The sequence below is a fragment of the Pseudophryne corroboree genome, chromosome 4 (genome assembly GCF_028390025.1).
Source record: "Pseudophryne corroboree isolate aPseCor3 chromosome 4, aPseCor3.hap2, whole genome shotgun sequence".
In the NCBI taxonomy this organism is placed as follows: domain Eukaryota; kingdom Metazoa; phylum Chordata; class Amphibia; order Anura; family Myobatrachidae; genus Pseudophryne; species Pseudophryne corroboree.
Window position 1 is genome coordinate 452556720 of NC_086447.1, and position 16301 is coordinate 452573020.

Consider the following 16301-nt stretch of genomic DNA (forward strand, 5'->3'; position numbering starts at 1 on the left):
CCCAAGGTATTGAGAATAATAAGAAAGAGGCGTGAGAACAATTCTCATTGTTACAGATTGGTCACGAAGGACCTGGTATCCGGATCTGCTGGAAATGCTCACAGAAGATCCGTGGCCTCTTCCTCTACGACAGGACCTGTTACAACAGGGGCCATGTCTGTTCCAAGACTTACCGCGGCTGCGTTTGACGGCATGGCGGTTGAACGCTGGATCCTAGCGGAAAAGGGAATTCCGGATGAGGTCATTCCTACTCTGATAAAGGAAGGACGTGACAGCTAAACATTATCACCGTATATGGCGAAAATATGTTTCTTGGTGTGAGGCCAGGAATGCTCCTACGGCAGAATTCCATCTGGGCCGTTTCCTTCACTTCCTACAGACTGGAGTGAATTTGGGCCTAAAGTTAGGATCCATTAAGGTTCAGATTTCGGCCTTATCCATTTTCTTTCAAAAAGAATTGGCTTCTCTCCCAGAAGTACAGACTTTTGTAAAGGGAGTGCTGCATATTCAGCCTCCTTTTTATACCTCCGGTGGCACCTTGGGACCTTAACGTGGTGTTCAGCTGGTTTGAACCACTTCAAACGGTGGAGTTAAAATATCTCACTTGGAAGGTGGTCAAGTTATTAGCCTTGGCTTCGGCTAGGCGAGTGTCGGAATTGGCGGCGTTGTCTCATAAAAGCCCCTATCTGGTTTTCCATATGGATAGGGCGGAATTGTGGACTCGCCCTCAATTCTTGCCTAAGGTGGTGTCATCTTTTCATATGAACCAACCTATTGTGGTGCCTGTGGCTACACGAGATTTGGAGGATTCTGAGTCCCTTGATGTAGTCAGGGCTTTGAAAATGTATGTGGCCAGAACGGCTAGAGTCAGGAAAACGGAAGCACTGTTTGTCCTATATGCAGCCAACAAGGTTGGCGCCCCTGCTTCGAAGCAGACTATTGCTCGCTGGATCTGTAATACGATCCAGCAGGCGCATTCTACGGCTGGATTGCTGTTACCAAAATCGGTCAAGGCCCATTCCACTAGGAAGGTGGGCTCGTCTTGGGCAGCTGCCTGAGGGGTCTCGGCACTACAACTGTGCCGAGCTGCTACTTGGTCGGGTTCAAACACCTTTGCAAAGTTCTATAAGTTTGATACCCTGGCTGAGGAGGACCTAAGGTTTGCTCATTCGGTGCTGCAGAGTCATCCGCACTCTCCCGCCCGTTTGGGAGCTTTGGTATAATCCCCATGGTCCTTACGGAGTCCCCAGCATCCTCTAGGACGTTAGAGAAAATAAGATTTTAAACCTACCGGTAAATCTATTTCTCGTAGTCCGTAGAGGATGCTGGGCGCCCGTCCCAAGTGCGGACTACTTCTGCGAAACTTGTATATAGTTTTGCTTACATAAGGGTTATGTTATAGTTCCATCAGGTTGGACTGATGCTACGTTATTTTTTCATACTGTTAACTGTTTAATTGATACACAAGTTATACGGTGTAGCTGGTATGAATCTTGCCCTTGGATTAACAAAAATCCTTTCCTCGTACTGTTGATCTCCTCTGGGCACAGTTTCTCTAACTGAGGTCTAGAGTAGGGGCATAGAGGGAGGAGCCAGTGCACACCCAGACCTAAAGTCTTTCTTAAAGTGCCCATGTCTCCTGCGGAGCCCGTCTATCCCCATGGCCCTTACGGAGTCCCCATCATCCTCTACGGACTACGAGAAAAAAATTTACCGGTAGGTTTAAAATCTTATTTTTGGTGTCGTTTTCTTCGTACATAAAGTGATGGGGAACCCCAATTAGTGCACCGTGTCTCCTCGCATGGCTCGCTTTGCTCGCCATGCTTCGGGGCAGGTTACCGTTCCCAATTGTCCACGTGGATCGTGAAGTATGAAAAAGTCCAAAAAATGTATAAAAAAAAAAATGTGAAAACTCATCGACCTGTCGACCTAGTGCATGTCAACCCAATGCACATGTTGACCTTCAGTGGTCGACCTAACGACCGTATCCCGGAGTTGAGGGATAGGATGAGAGATGGCTGGATTTGGTGAAGTGAGTTTTGAGGGCCCATTTGACGTTTTTTGTAGAGAGGTGGAGAGTCTGATTGATAAGAGTACAGAATTCCAGAGCTAGGAAGTAGCATGTGCAAAATCTTAGAGTTGGGAGGAGGTAATCAGTAGACGGGAAAGGCGGGCGGCAGTATAAAGGCAGATAATGTCAATGATGTAAATGGGAGAGTAATGAGTGATATATCACAAGTGAGTGAAGACCAGATCATATGAGTGCCCACTCACATGAGAGGGTGATGAGGTGCAGGTAAAGAATTTAGAGGCAGAGGATTTTGTGGGGATATCGATCAGGATGCTAGTCACCTAAAATAATGGAGGATAGATATGAAGAGACAGAAAGCCAAACCCTAATTGCTTACCACTGGTGATTTGTGCCTGTGGAAGGAGGTAATTGTTTTTATTTAATTAGGGCACTTCGCTGTGGTTGACGAGTGGCAGTATTATGGTATATGTTGATGGCAAGTCTTGCTTGTCGTTCTCGGCAAAGAGGTTAATATATTATAATGAATATATTAATACAAGTGTGCCTCTGTACACTACATATATATTTTCTCTAGCATTTATAAGGGAAATTGGGGAATCTACTATGGTAGGGTATAGGCTGGGTCCAAAGGAGCCTGTGCACTTTATATTTCTTCAACTGGGTGTGCTGGCTCCTCCCCTCTATGCTCCCTCCCGCAGGCTGTTTAGAAAAAAGTACCCTCAGTAGAGGATGCACATCTCTGAGCTCCAGAGAGTTTTCTTCAATTTCTTTTTTTATGTTTGTTATTTTCAGTATGCTGTTTGGGCAGCAGCATACCTGCACCATGGGAGTTAGGGGACAGTCACTGCCTTACGAGGTGCAGAGCCGCTTTCCCGCTGCAGGACCACCGTCCTGAGGGGTGGTTGTTCAGCGGGGCACTGGGCCTTGGCTGTCACAGCCACAGCACGCCGCACACCCCTAACGCTGCCTGAAGGTGACATCAGTGAGTACACGTCGGGTGCCCCGCTAGGGTGGTCCCCGGTTCACTGTGTGGCTGACCACGGGCGTGGCGTAAGGGACCTTCCCGGGGGGGTCACGCTAAGATCCCCCGTGTAGACTGACACAAAAACGCTTTGACTAGCACTTGTTGTGATGTTTTTAAGCTAAATGGAGACTTTACCAGTATAATCTATCACTAGCTCCGGTGCCACTGGAGGGGGCGGAGCTACAGAGTGGGACCTGAGGCGTTTTGGCGCCCTTCCTCTGCAGCCATTCTCAGCACACACAGCGCTTCCTGATTCCTCAGCCACACTGGATATCTGGTACAGTGTGTAGAAAAGGGAGAGAGACGCTAGTGTACACTATTTGGGTCCTCTATAGAACAGAATTTGTTAGTGTTTACTGGAATATAGTTAGCTGACAGCCTCACTGGAGCTGTAAAGCTAGGGGTGTGCTGGTGTCCTTCTCTCTCTGTGTCTCCTCTCACATACAGTAGGGCAGGCGTGCAATATAACTGTGTATGTTATTGTGTTTACTGTGAAACATGGGTAAACACAAGCTGTACAGTGTATGCCACACCAGATTCTCACCATTATCATCTGAATCTATTTCATGTGAACAATGCAGCCAACCTTCACAAATCAGTGGGGGAGAGGGTCCAGAGCCCCACTGGCTAGGGTCTCTAACAATTTTGATGTCAGATATGTCATCCCAACTCACTGCAAATGTACAGAAAACTCAGCTACTACAACAGGCTGTTGCAGATTTAGCTGCTAGGGCAGACGCAACACAGCAATTCGCTCAAGGATATGGGGAACATTAGTGCTAGGACTTCTGCCATGGCAGTGTCGGCGCGCAGGGCCTTGTGATTGCGTCCGTGTATTACGGACGCAGAATCCAAGCGTAGTGTGCAATCCCTACCCATTTCTGCGGAATGGCTCTTTGGGGTTGAATTAGATACCTGGATTTCCAAAGTTACAACAGGGAAATCCACATTTCTCCCCTCTAGGACCCCGCCGGCGAGACGCTCCTACCCGGGGCCATCTGTCCAGTCCTTTCGGTCTCACAGATTTCGATCTAAGGCCAGAGGTGCCTCCAATGTGTCTAGAGGCACCACAGGTAAGCCCAGAAAGCCTGCAAGCACCAGCTCTCAGGAACAGACCACCAGTTCTGCTTCTGCTGGGGCCTCAGCATGACAGTGCCCGCCCACCACGAGGGGATCTCGAGGTGGGAGCTCGACTGCGTCACTTCAGCCGCGTCTGGGAGACTTCCTGCCAGTATAAAAAAACACTCTTAGTGCAGCGCCTAACGATAGTATAGATAAAATAATAAACTGCTGAGACACTGCGCTTGCCTTGACCACTATGTGAAGAATGGAGAGAGTAGACTGAAACAACAAGAGAGGCTGCGCTGTGTGTCAGTAGTTAAGTACAAAAAGAGCAAACGTGTACTATAAAGGTATTAAATTTATTAAAAATGACATGTGGTTAATAAAACAAACTTAAAATAAAAGCACACCTGTATCTGTCTCAAAGGTATATGGAGTAGTGATAACTGGTATATGGTATATGGCAATAAAGGTCCAATATAAAGTTCAGAAAAAAGAAACTCAATGCGGTGCAGTCCCAGAGAAATGGTTACCTCGTATATGTCACCCGGCAGATGGTGATGTGTGTGTATAGTACCTCTCCGATTGGGCTGGTATAAATTTCGGCCGAGCGTCCCCGGCCAAAACAATCCTGCTTTGCCCAAATTGTTGCACAGCGGAGGGACGATATCTAGTAGACAGCCTGTCAGTAGTCACTCGTCGCGGTGAGGAGATGGTATAAGCTTGCGGCTGGATGGAAGCAAAGTCCGGTAATGCTCACCAGTTGCAGTGGTGAGATGGACGGCAGCCTGTACGGTGACGAGCCGGTAATAGGCTGAAATTGGAAACCAAGGAGGGTTTGCACGGCAGTGTAACACCTTGGACCAGGTGTGCTGGTTTGGAGGCGGAGTCCTGACGCGTTTCGTCACGATCACGTGACTTTTTCAAAGGTATGATCCTGCCTCCACATTTACCAGTATTTAAAGCCTGAGCTACTGATGACATGCAGATGTCAGTGATTAACAATTAAGGCAACTGCCCTATGAAACACATTACATACACGTTCGCTCTCAAAATAACACAGTTTAAAAAACACATTGTTATAGAAAACAATCGAAGCATATGGCAGAATTGACCCGTGAACAGAAACAATATAAATCCACAGATTAAACCTCTGCATAGGGATTGCAATGTTGTGCATAAGGTTTTCTAATGGACAATTACTACAATGAGAAGCAGGAGCTAATTAGCCGTCACCTGTGATGACATTTAAACATAGTTTACTTATTTGATGTTGACAATCTACTATAGTTCTGAGCAGAGGACATATATTATCTAATAGAATAGGATAGAATAAAATAAAGCAGACGATGAAACATAGTTTCAAAAATAATAATAATAAATCAAGAGTAAAAATAAATAAAATAAAAAAAATAAAGAATAAATGAATAAATGATTAAACTGTATCTATCTGACCATCATGGATTCGAACTGGGGTCACACACATCACCATCTGCCGGGTGACATATACGAGGTAACCATTTCTCTGGGACTGCACCGCATTGAGTTTCTTTTTTCTGAACTTTATATTGGACCTTTATTGCCATATACCATATACCAGTTATCACTACTCCATATACCTTTGAGACAGATACAGGTGTGCTTTTATTTTAAGTTTGTTTTATTAACCACATGTCATTTTTAATAAATTTAATACCTTTATAGTACACGTTTGCTCTTTTTGTACTTAACTACTGACACACAGCGCAGCCTCTCTTGTTGTTCCTGCCAGTATACCTGGGTCAGAAATCTCGTTTATCAGGGCTACAAGCTGGAGTTCGACAGTTTTCCCCAACGATTTTTCAAATCCAGCTTACCAGCTTTGGAGAATATGCAAGTTACGTTGGAACAGGTCATCCAAAAGTTGGTCCAGTCCCCATGTCATTGTTCCAGTATCAATACTACAATGCGCCAAAGGGTTTTACTCCAACCTGTTTGTGGTGCCGACCCATTTTGAATCTTAAATCCTTGAATCCTTACTTGAAGGTGTTCAAGTTCAAAGTGGAATCCCTGCGAGCAGTGATTGCGAGCCTGCAAGAACAGGAATTCATAGTTTCCTTGGATGTCAAGGATTCATACCTCCCATATTCCGATTTGGCCGCCTCATCAGGCGTACTTGCGGTTTGCCCTGCTGGACGATCACTTCCAATTCCAGGCACTGCCCTTCGGCCTGTCCACTGCTCCGAGGGTGTTCACCTGGACAATCTTCTGATGGAGGCAGGGTCCAGAGAGCTTTTGTTGCTTTCTGTCAACCGCACTATCCAACTTCTATCGCACCATGGGTGGATCCTCAACTTGCGGCTCCTGTTCCTGGGGATGTTGCTGGATGCTGTGACCCAGAGGGTGTTCGTACCGGAGGTCGGGCGGGAACACTTCAAGAGATGGTCCACATGCTGCTCCGATCTGCTGGATTGTCAATCCATCTTTGCATAAGATTGTTGGGAAAGATGGTCACCTCATACGAGGCGATCCAATATGGGAGGTTCCGTGCCAGAACATTTCGGTTGGATCTCCTGAGCAAGTGGCCCGGATCGCATCTACAGATGCACCGGATGATTCGGCTGTCACCTCAGGCCAGGATTTCCCTCCTGTAGTGGCTGCAGTCCTCCAGTCTCCTGGAAGGCCGGAGTTTCGGGATACAGGATTGGACCCTCCTCACGACAGATGCGAGTCTGAGATGGGGAGCTGTCACCCAAGGGGCGCAGCTCCAGGGCGGGTGGTCAGCCTACGAAGACCTCCTTCCGATCAACATTCTGGAACTTTGTATATTGCAAATGACTTGACTTGGTCCTTAAATTGTACTTTTTTGATTAAGAAGGAACAGCAGCGCTTTTCCTTTCTAAGGAGACTTAAGGCTGTCTGTCTGAGTGCGAACACATTAGTCAGGTTTTATCGAAGCATCGTGGAGAGTGTTCTGATGTAAGGGATTACAGTGTGGTTTGGGAACTGCACTGTAGCCGAGCAGATTGCCCTAGAACGTGTGGTTAGAACTGCTAGTAGGATTATTGAGGTGTCCTTGCCCTGCATGAAGGATATTTATGTAAATAGAGTATTAAGAAAAGCCAGATGCATATTAGCTGATCCTAGTCAACCAAATTATTTGGTGTTTGAACGATTGCCATTCCTAAAACGTTTTAGGAGTATACGTGTACACACAAAGCGTATGTTAGATAGTTTTTTTCCTAGAGCTGTTCGTTTGTTAAATTAACAAAAGGATTAGGGCCAATTTTTAATATGAAATATGTTTATTGCTTGTTCCATTGTACAGAGTGCTCATACAGAAACTTCATTGACATTTCTTGACCGTTTTGTTGATGACAAAGTATATATTCTTATTAACTTCGGGCGATCTACAGTGCTGTGCTTTCAGGCCTTTCCTCTGCTCAGGGATCACGCGATCCAGGTACAGTCGGACAACACCACAGCAGTGGCGTATATCAATCGACAAGGAGGGACAGAAAGCAGAGCCTGCATGTGAGAGGTTTCAAAGATACTCCTCTGGGCGGAAAGAAATGCAGGAGCTCTGTCCGCAATCTTCATTCTGGGTGTGGACAACTGGGAAGCGGACTTACTGAATTGTCACGATCTCCACCCGGGGGAGTTGGGTCTCCACCACCAGCTGTTCCAACAGGTCATCAACCGGTGGGGCTGCCCGCAGATAGACATGATGGCTTCTCAGGCTGGTGTGGACAAAGGCTTTTGTCTGGGTTCCATTAATGTTCAGATTTCAGCTCTCTCAATTTTCTTCCAGAAGAAATTGGCAGTGTTGCCAGAAGTTCAGACCTTCTTGCAAGTGGTACTTCGCATTCAACCTCCTTTTGTGCCTCCTACGGCACCCTGGGATTAGAATGTAGTGTTGGATTTTCTACAGTCCTCCTGGTTTAAACCTCTGATTACGGTAGAAGATAAGTACCTCACGTGGAAGACTGTGATGTTACTGGCCCTGGCTTCTGCTCGACGTGTCTCAGAATTGGGGGCCTTGTCGTGTAAAAGTTCACACTTGATCTTTTACGAGGACAGAGCAGAGCTCCGGACTAGGCAGCAGTTCCTGCTGAAGGTTGTCTCTCTGCGTTTCACTTGAATCAGCCTGTTGTGATTATGTCCAGTTCTGGCGCTACTGCTCCTCCGGAAGCATTGATTGCTGTGCGAGGCTTGAAGATCTATGTCAAGAGGACGGCTCGGATCAGAAAGACTGATTCTTTGTTCGTGGTCTATGATGCACGGAAAAAGGGTTGTCATGCTTCAAAGCAGTCCATTGCTCGTTGGATTAGTCTTACTATTCAACAGGCCTATATGTCGGCAGCCTTACCTGTTCCTAAATCTCTGCAGGCCCAATCTATGAGATCAGTGGGTTCTTCCTTGGTGGCTGCCCGTGGAGTCTCGGCCTTACAACTTTGCCGAGCTGCTACCTGGTTGGGGAAGAACACTTTTGTAAAGTTCTACAAGTTTGATACCCTGCCCAAAGAGGATACCCAGTTTGAGCAGGCGGTGCTGCAGCAGTCTCAGCACGCTCCCGCACATTCTGGAAGCTTTGGGACGTCCCCATCGTACTAGATTCCCCAATATCCCTTATGGATGCTAGAGAAAACAGGATTTTAATTACCTACCGGTAAATCCTATTCTCATAGTCCATAAGGGATATTGGGCGCCCGCCTCAGTGTGTTGACTTTTCTGCAGGTTCTTGTTATGTGGTTAACTGTTCAGCTGTTGTTACCAGCCGTTGCTGGTTGTTATATGTTAGTGGTGTGCTGGTCTGTAAATCTCACCACACTTTGTTATCATATTTCCTTCTCTCATATATGTCCTTTCTCCTTCGGGCATGTTTTTACCTATAACTGCCTGTGGGAGGGGGCATAGAGGGGAGGAGCCAGCACACCCAGCTGAAGAAATTTAAAGTGCACTAGCTCCTTTGGATCCCATCTATACCCCATCGTACTAGGTTCCCCAATATCCCTTATGGCTTACGAGAAAAGGTTTTACCGGTAGGTAATTAAAATCCTATTTTGTGGTTCTCCTAGAACTCTACATTTCTTATTACTTGTTTCAAGCACATAATTCTTGACATTTTTTGTAGGTGGAAGAGCGGTTCCGTCAGTTAATGAAGTTGTTCAAGAAGAGCAGAAACTGCAGCAGCTGAGATTCCCTGTTTGTAGACACCATTCCTACTTCCTGGGCAAAGATGCAGGTGTTTGCTGAACTGTGACCGTCTGCTCTGCATCACTAGCTCTGGTGTTTTACATGGACTCTGACTCATCTCTTCTCCGCTTTTATAGTGGATCTTGTTTGCCTTTTCAGACCTCCTCATCATTTTTCAGCTTTGTCGGTCTCTTAATGTATTTAAATTAAATATTAGCTTTAACTTGTTTCTTAACTGTTGCTTCCTGGATTCACCGAAGTAGTAATTATAGTTATTATTGTGCCTTCTAGTTAAGAGATCTGGCTTTGTAACAGATACAGGAGTCTAAACTAGAATTCTCTTGTGTGTGGCGTTTGCAGCACTTCATCATACTTTGAATACATTTGTTGTCATGAAGCTCCTTTGGTGGACCATTGTTGAGATAGATTAAGTAAAATTGCAATTACCCAGCAGCTCATTATTAATGAAAATATTTGCACTTGATGTATACAAGGTTATTCCTGTTGGAAAGAACTAGAAAAAAAAGCTGTCTGCTGCGGTAGAACTACTTTCCAATACACGTTTGTCTCAGAGCCTTTTCAGGACACTGGCTGGAAATGTTTCTGTGGTAGAGAATATGCAGGGTATCTTGGTGGTGGTTTCATCTTTCTATGCTCCTAACCTGTTGAAAATAGTATTAAGAGCATTGAAGCCCTCAAATATGTACTGTACCATTTTTTTCTGATTTAATATATACCAAGTCTGTCTTTCTACCAGTGAGTCCTAACTCTGGCGTTACAGTTCACACAATCCAGTAGTTGCTGTAAGATGCTTATTGTCAGTAAATAAATCTGTGTGATAACGAATGTATGCCATAAGGTTTTTGTACAATTGCACTTGGCTAGTATGATTTAGGATATCCAGTTAGTCCATTCACAGCTATTGTGCATGTTCTAGTTGTGGAGCATATAATGTGAATTTGCAGGATCCACCCAGCTAAAGCATCATAATGCAATTATCCATTTGGATTACAAACAGTAGAATATACCTGGATAAGAGAGTGCATCACTTGAGTACATGCGATCACGTGACTCCCACTCTCTTTTCTGCTTACAAGCATCATAGCTGATCACATCACATTACATGTAAATTAGCTGGGGCTATCCTTCCCTTTCTAACTGCTCTCTTTCTCTGTAAACAAGGTGGTAACCATAGGTGCAACATATTAAATGTGAGGATGGGTTATTTACATACAGAATGTTTACTGATAATAAGCTTATTTATTTGGATTCATGTTTAAGGCTTTTGAATGATGGCTAACAAGTCTATGGGGAACATTTACTAAGCAGTGATAAGAGCGGAGAAGTGAGCCAGTGGAGAAATTTCCCCATCAACCAATCAGCAGCTCTGTATTGTTTTATAGTATGCAAATTATAGATGTTACTTCAGTGCTGATTGGTTGCCATGGGCAACTTCTCCACTGGCTCACTTCTCCGCTCTTATCACTGCTTAGTAAATGTACCCCTATATCATATATCAAAGTGATGGAAGACATTTGGTCAGGCATTGGTTTCAATAGTTTACCCTTTCTGATTTTTGAGAGGATAAGGGACCGTTGTCCTACGACATTAGGACCATACAGCAAACTGTTAGAATTAAATAATACAATACCACCATACACATGCACATAATTAGATGAGAATTTTTTTTCAAAATGTCTATGCTGTAAACATCTGCATCCATCTCTATGCACCAATGTGCTCCTTTATAAGAAAGTGTAAATTTTGCATCTTTCTTGCGGACTCTGCTTTTTCATCATACGAAACATTAGGTAAATAATAGTATTTCTAAATGAGGGCAGCTGCTGTTATGCTCTATAGCTGCATCAAGTCTGTGTTCTCTGTCCTCACTCGTAATACTAGGTTTTCAGATTTTCCTAATTTACTCCAGTCTTCACTTGAATTTCTACTGTTATATAAATGTGAATTTCACTTGTAAAGTTAGTTTGTTATTGTAAATAAATGTACAGATTATTGGTATATGTTCCTATAAACACTTTTTTGTATGTATATGGCAATGAAAGATGGATTTTTTTATATAGCTGTACAGACTGAAGCAGTTTATTTGTATAAACCTGTTTGCACATATCAGATGCATTGTAAAAATACATGTAAAGTTGTTGGAGCTTTTCTGAAATGTTGTTGTCTTTGTTTATTTTAAATAATTGGAGATTTATATAATTGAATGATGACATAAATTAAACATTGAAAGCAAGGGTTTAAATCATGCTAATTAAATTGAGCCACAATATGGGGTTGTCTAGAACTATGGTTAGGTAGTCTTCAAGAGGAGACTTCTGAAAGGTGTGATCGTTGGGCTGTCTTGGAGCGTCAGTGAACAGGACACCTTGCTAATATTTGAGAAACATTGACTAATACTATGGGGTATATTTACTAAGTAATGGATGTTCAAAACCCATGATTTTTGCCTGACATTTTTATTTTTCTATAAGTGTTTCATACAAGGTCACATTTATTCACACATTTCACTGACAATAACAGTAGTGCAACAAATTACCCTGGAGGGTGTCAAAATGAAATAGGGCATAGACGAGTGTCATAAAAGTAAACATCAAGTGTACAGTCCGTCACAGTTGCATCTGTGTGGACTACCCATTACCCCCTTATATATTTATATTCAGATGGTAAAGGGAAGTAGGCTTTTGGTAACTTGGACACCCAAGCAAGTGAAGCTCTTTCGTAAGTATTAGAAGGGAGTGCTACTATGCCAGAAAGGGCGTACATAACCTGTTTAAGGTATATGGCAGTTTATTTATCTGAGTTTATTTGTAGACCAAAAATCACTCGAAGTACATCCAATGAATGGTGTAATGAGAAGTTGGGATTAGTTAAAGCAGTACAGCGTCTGCCATGATTTTTGTTACCGGAGATCCCCCAGAAATGCCCAAAATGGCATGTGATTGTTGAATAAGGGACAGCCTTGGTGCGTGCCTCTTGCTTTAGTTGACAAACCCCCCGGGTTAAGGAAGAAATGGATAAAAAGAGGTGAGCATTCAAATCAGAAGGGAAGGAGGAGTCATTAAAGTGCTACAAGGAATGTAACAAGAAATACAAAAAAGAAAGTAGAGCAGCTTAAATAGAAAACGAAAAGCAAATGGCTAAGGAGAGTGAAACAAACCCTAAAAAGTTTAAGTATATAAACAGTAAAAGATCAAAAAAAGAGAATATAGAACCTCTAATAGGAGAGTTCAGAGTATTGAGAAATTATGAAAAACAGAAAGCAGAAATATTGATTTTTTTTTTCCATCAGTATTTACTAGAGATGACCAGATGGTGGAGGCAGTGAATAAGTAATGATAGTGCACCGTTGCTGGGTGAGGAAGTAGTCTGCGAGAGACTATACAAAATTAAGATCAATAAATCCCTAGTCCAGATGGACTTCACCCAAGGGTTCTAATGGAGCTAAACTCAGTACTATCAAGGCCTTTATATTTTGTTTTTCTTTGATTCAATTAAAACAGGCTAGATACCGAAGGACTGGCGTATAGCAGAGGTAATCCCAATATTTGAATCAAAACTCCATCTTGGGAACTATAGACCAGTTAGCTTGACATCTATAGTGGGGAAAATATTGGAAGGAATATTAAGGGATTGAATACAAGAGTATTTGGATACCTCCAATGTTAATAGGAATCAGCATGGTTTTGTGAGGGACAGGTCATGCCAAACTAACTTAATTAGCGTCTATGAGAAAGTGAGTGATATTCTTGACTGGGTAAATGCAGTTGATGTAGTTTATTTAGATTTTGCTAAAGCCTTAGATACAGTGCCTCAATGAGGCTGATTTTCAAACTAAGAGAACTCTTCCTAGGAAACACGATTTGTATTTGGGTAAGTAACTGGCTGGTAAAAAGAATTGGGTGTACAACCGCAGTGTTGCGCAATAAATACAAGCAGCCTTGCTTCTACACACCAAGGAAAAAACACATAAATTCCATAAAATACGAGAATGCAAGTGGGATGGTGTAGTTAGCACTGGCGCTCAAAATTTTATAAAGGATGTATCCCTTTTTGTTTGGAGGGATATGGCGGCCGCCAAAGCAATTAGGCCAATTGAAATGAAAATATGAAATATAAAAGCTTTTATTTGTGACATAAAATGATACTGACATCAACATACATAAAGTGCATCTGTGGGGCTGGACCAGTTTTACAGGTGAATATACAAATTAGAAAAGATGTCTCTCACCATGAATCAGTGCTGCGGTGGGCTAGCTTTTGAATAAGCAACAGGGTCCCAGGCTGAAATAGCCTAGGCACCACCGCAACAGATTTTGTTCAGCTTGTGAGTCCTTTGTGTCCACCACTGGTCCTCTCCCCTTGTCGCCTCCGTCTATGAACAACGCGTTTCGGTCACTAGACTGTGACCTTCTTCAAGTTCCTGGATGGAGGCTATGTGTTCCTGATGGTGTATTTATACCCCTGTTCATTTGTTGTAATGATTTCACCTGCTGGTAAATTGCACCGCAATTTCCGGACATTCACTTCCGGAATTCGCGGTTTGCGTTCCAACTGCTACCGGAAGTGACGTCGCGTGCGTTCCAACAACCGGAAGTTGTGTGATCGCGAGTCCCATACATTGTGTCTGAAGGTTTTCAGGGTTTCTTTCCTCTATACATTCCGGATCGGTTTCACATATTGTAAACACCTATTTTAGATCCCCATACTTTCGGACCAGATATGTCTTTTTAGGAAATATCATTTTTATAATGGATGAAGTTTCTTTTAAACGATACCCGTTCCGCCATCTTTCTTCAGGGAAAATTGCCAGTAGTGGTGATTTTACCCTTTGAAGGGAATTTTTGGTGTATCGCTAGGGTTCATTTCTCCTCATATATTCAGGGACCCTCTCTGACCAAACTTTGTGGTACTTTTTGTTCCCACCAGTCCATCCCTATTACCCGAGTAGGGTCCCTGTTTTCTTTATGACGGAGTTCATCCAGGAGGTTATTATCAATTATAATTCATCATAGTTGTTACATGAAAGAAAGAAGAGACATTTTTTGTTAAAAAAACAGTAATAACAACAATTAAACGTGGATTAAAAAGAAAATATGTGAAATATATAAAATGTATAAAAGATATATATGTGCACACATTTCATAGAAAGGAGTCAATCTAAAAACCATTTCAGTTCGAAGTCGGCATTATGGCCGTTAGGTTTCAGGGAGTCAAGGTCAAAAATCCAACGCATCTCGATTTGTGCAAGACGCTTATCAAGGTCTCTATTTTTCCAATTAGTTTTAATCTGTTGGATTCCCAGGTATCTTGTAATGTGCCCCTCACATTTGTTGTGTATCTTACTGAAGTGGTCCGAAAAGGGGTGGTTATCATGGCCCTTGCTGATATTGTACACATGCTCCGCCATTCGTGTTTTTAAGGGTCGGGATGTTTTTCCCACATAAACCTTTCCACATTTACATTCAAGTAAATATATCACGTTTCTTGAGTGACAGGTTATAAACTCCCTAATTTTATATTTTTTCCCTTTGACCATGAATTCTGTAATTTTCCTTGGAATGTCTTTTTTAGTAGTGGTTTTACACATCAAACAGGTCCCACATCTATGGAATCCCTGATTACATGTTCTAGCTAAAGATTTCTCTGGAAGACTACTTTTTACTAGCCTATCTTTCAGAGACCTTGCTTTTTTATATAGGAAAGTAGGTTTTTTAGGGATAATATGTCCAATAATCGGATCATCTTGCAATATTCTCCAGTTCTGTTTGAATATTCTTTCGATCTGCTTATGGTGTGCTCCGTATTGTGTGATGAATGCCCATTCATGTGGGTTCTCACTCGTTCCTGTGTGGACTTTCTCTTTAAGTAGAAGACTCCTCTCTGTACTCCTTACTTGTTCTTCTGCTTTTACCAAAGTGGAGTTCAGATAACCTTTTTCTTTGAAACGGTTCCCCATCTCTTGTATCTGTACATCCAAGACATTTGGATCAGAGCAATTTCTCTTCAACCGTTTGTATTGCCCCACCGGTATGTTCTCAAGCCATTTATGATGGTGCTCGCTGTCTATGTTGATGTAGGCATTCGAATCGGTTGGTTTTCGATGGGTGCGTGTCAGAATAGAGTTGTTTTCGATATATATTACTAAGTCTAGGAACACCAACTCTTTTTGGCTCTGGGTGAAGGACAGACTAATATTAAAAGTGTTATGATTAAGAATTTCTAAAAATGATAAAAGATTTTCCTCTGGTCCTCTCCAAATAAAAAATATATCATCTATAAACCTCCACCATGACACCAGGCTCGCTCCCAGTGCCCTAATTGGGTCCACAGCCTGCGTTTCCCAATAGGCCATATAGAGATTGGCATAACTGGGAGCGAACCTGGTGCCCATGGCTGTGCCCCTTATCTGGAGGTAATAAGAACCATCGAAATAAAAATAATTATTACTGAGAATGAATTGAATTGATTCCAAAATGAATTGTCTCACCTCATCTTTGTAAGTACTCTGTTGTAAGAAATATTCTATGGCTTTTTTCCCTTCATCCCAATCGATTATGGTGTAAAGGGTACTTACATCAGCACTTACTAAAATGTACCCCTCCTCCCAGGTGATTGATTCGAGTTTCCTCAATACATCACCTGTGTCTTTTAGAAAGGCAGGGGTATGGGTGACAAGGGGTTGGAGAAATGAATCAACCATGGCTGATGAATTGGACGACAGACTGTTTGTGCCTGTAATGATCGGACGTCCCGGTGGATTCTCCAAATCCTTATGAATCTTCGGAAGGACGTATATAGTTGGAGTTGAAGGATTATCAATGTGAATAAAGTTGCGCTCTTCTATTGATATTGCTCCATTATCTACCGCCTTCTTCGTGAGTTCTTCCAATTTTTTTGCCATACTAGTAAATGGGTCTGCCTTGAGTTTCCTATACGTCTCAGGATCCCTCAATTGCCTCTCAATCTCCTTGATATACTTCATTTTGC

At 42.9% G+C, this 16301-nt stretch overlaps 1 protein-coding gene across 4 annotated transcripts in view; it reads left to right on the plus strand.

The window, feature by feature from the left end:
* CASP8AP2 (caspase 8 associated protein 2) overlaps positions 1-11469 on the plus strand; it is a 158859-nt gene extending 147390 nt beyond the window's left edge. For all 4 annotated transcript variants that reach the window (XM_063916987.1, XM_063916986.1, XM_063916989.1 and 1 more), the window contains exon 10: positions 9232-11469. In XM_063916987.1, coding sequence (XP_063773057.1) covers positions 9232-9294 — 63 coding nt within the window. In that variant the 3' untranslated portion in view covers positions 9295-11469. The remainder of the gene's footprint in view (positions 1-9231) is intronic.
* The last annotated feature ends 4832 nt before the right edge of the window (positions 11470-16301 follow it).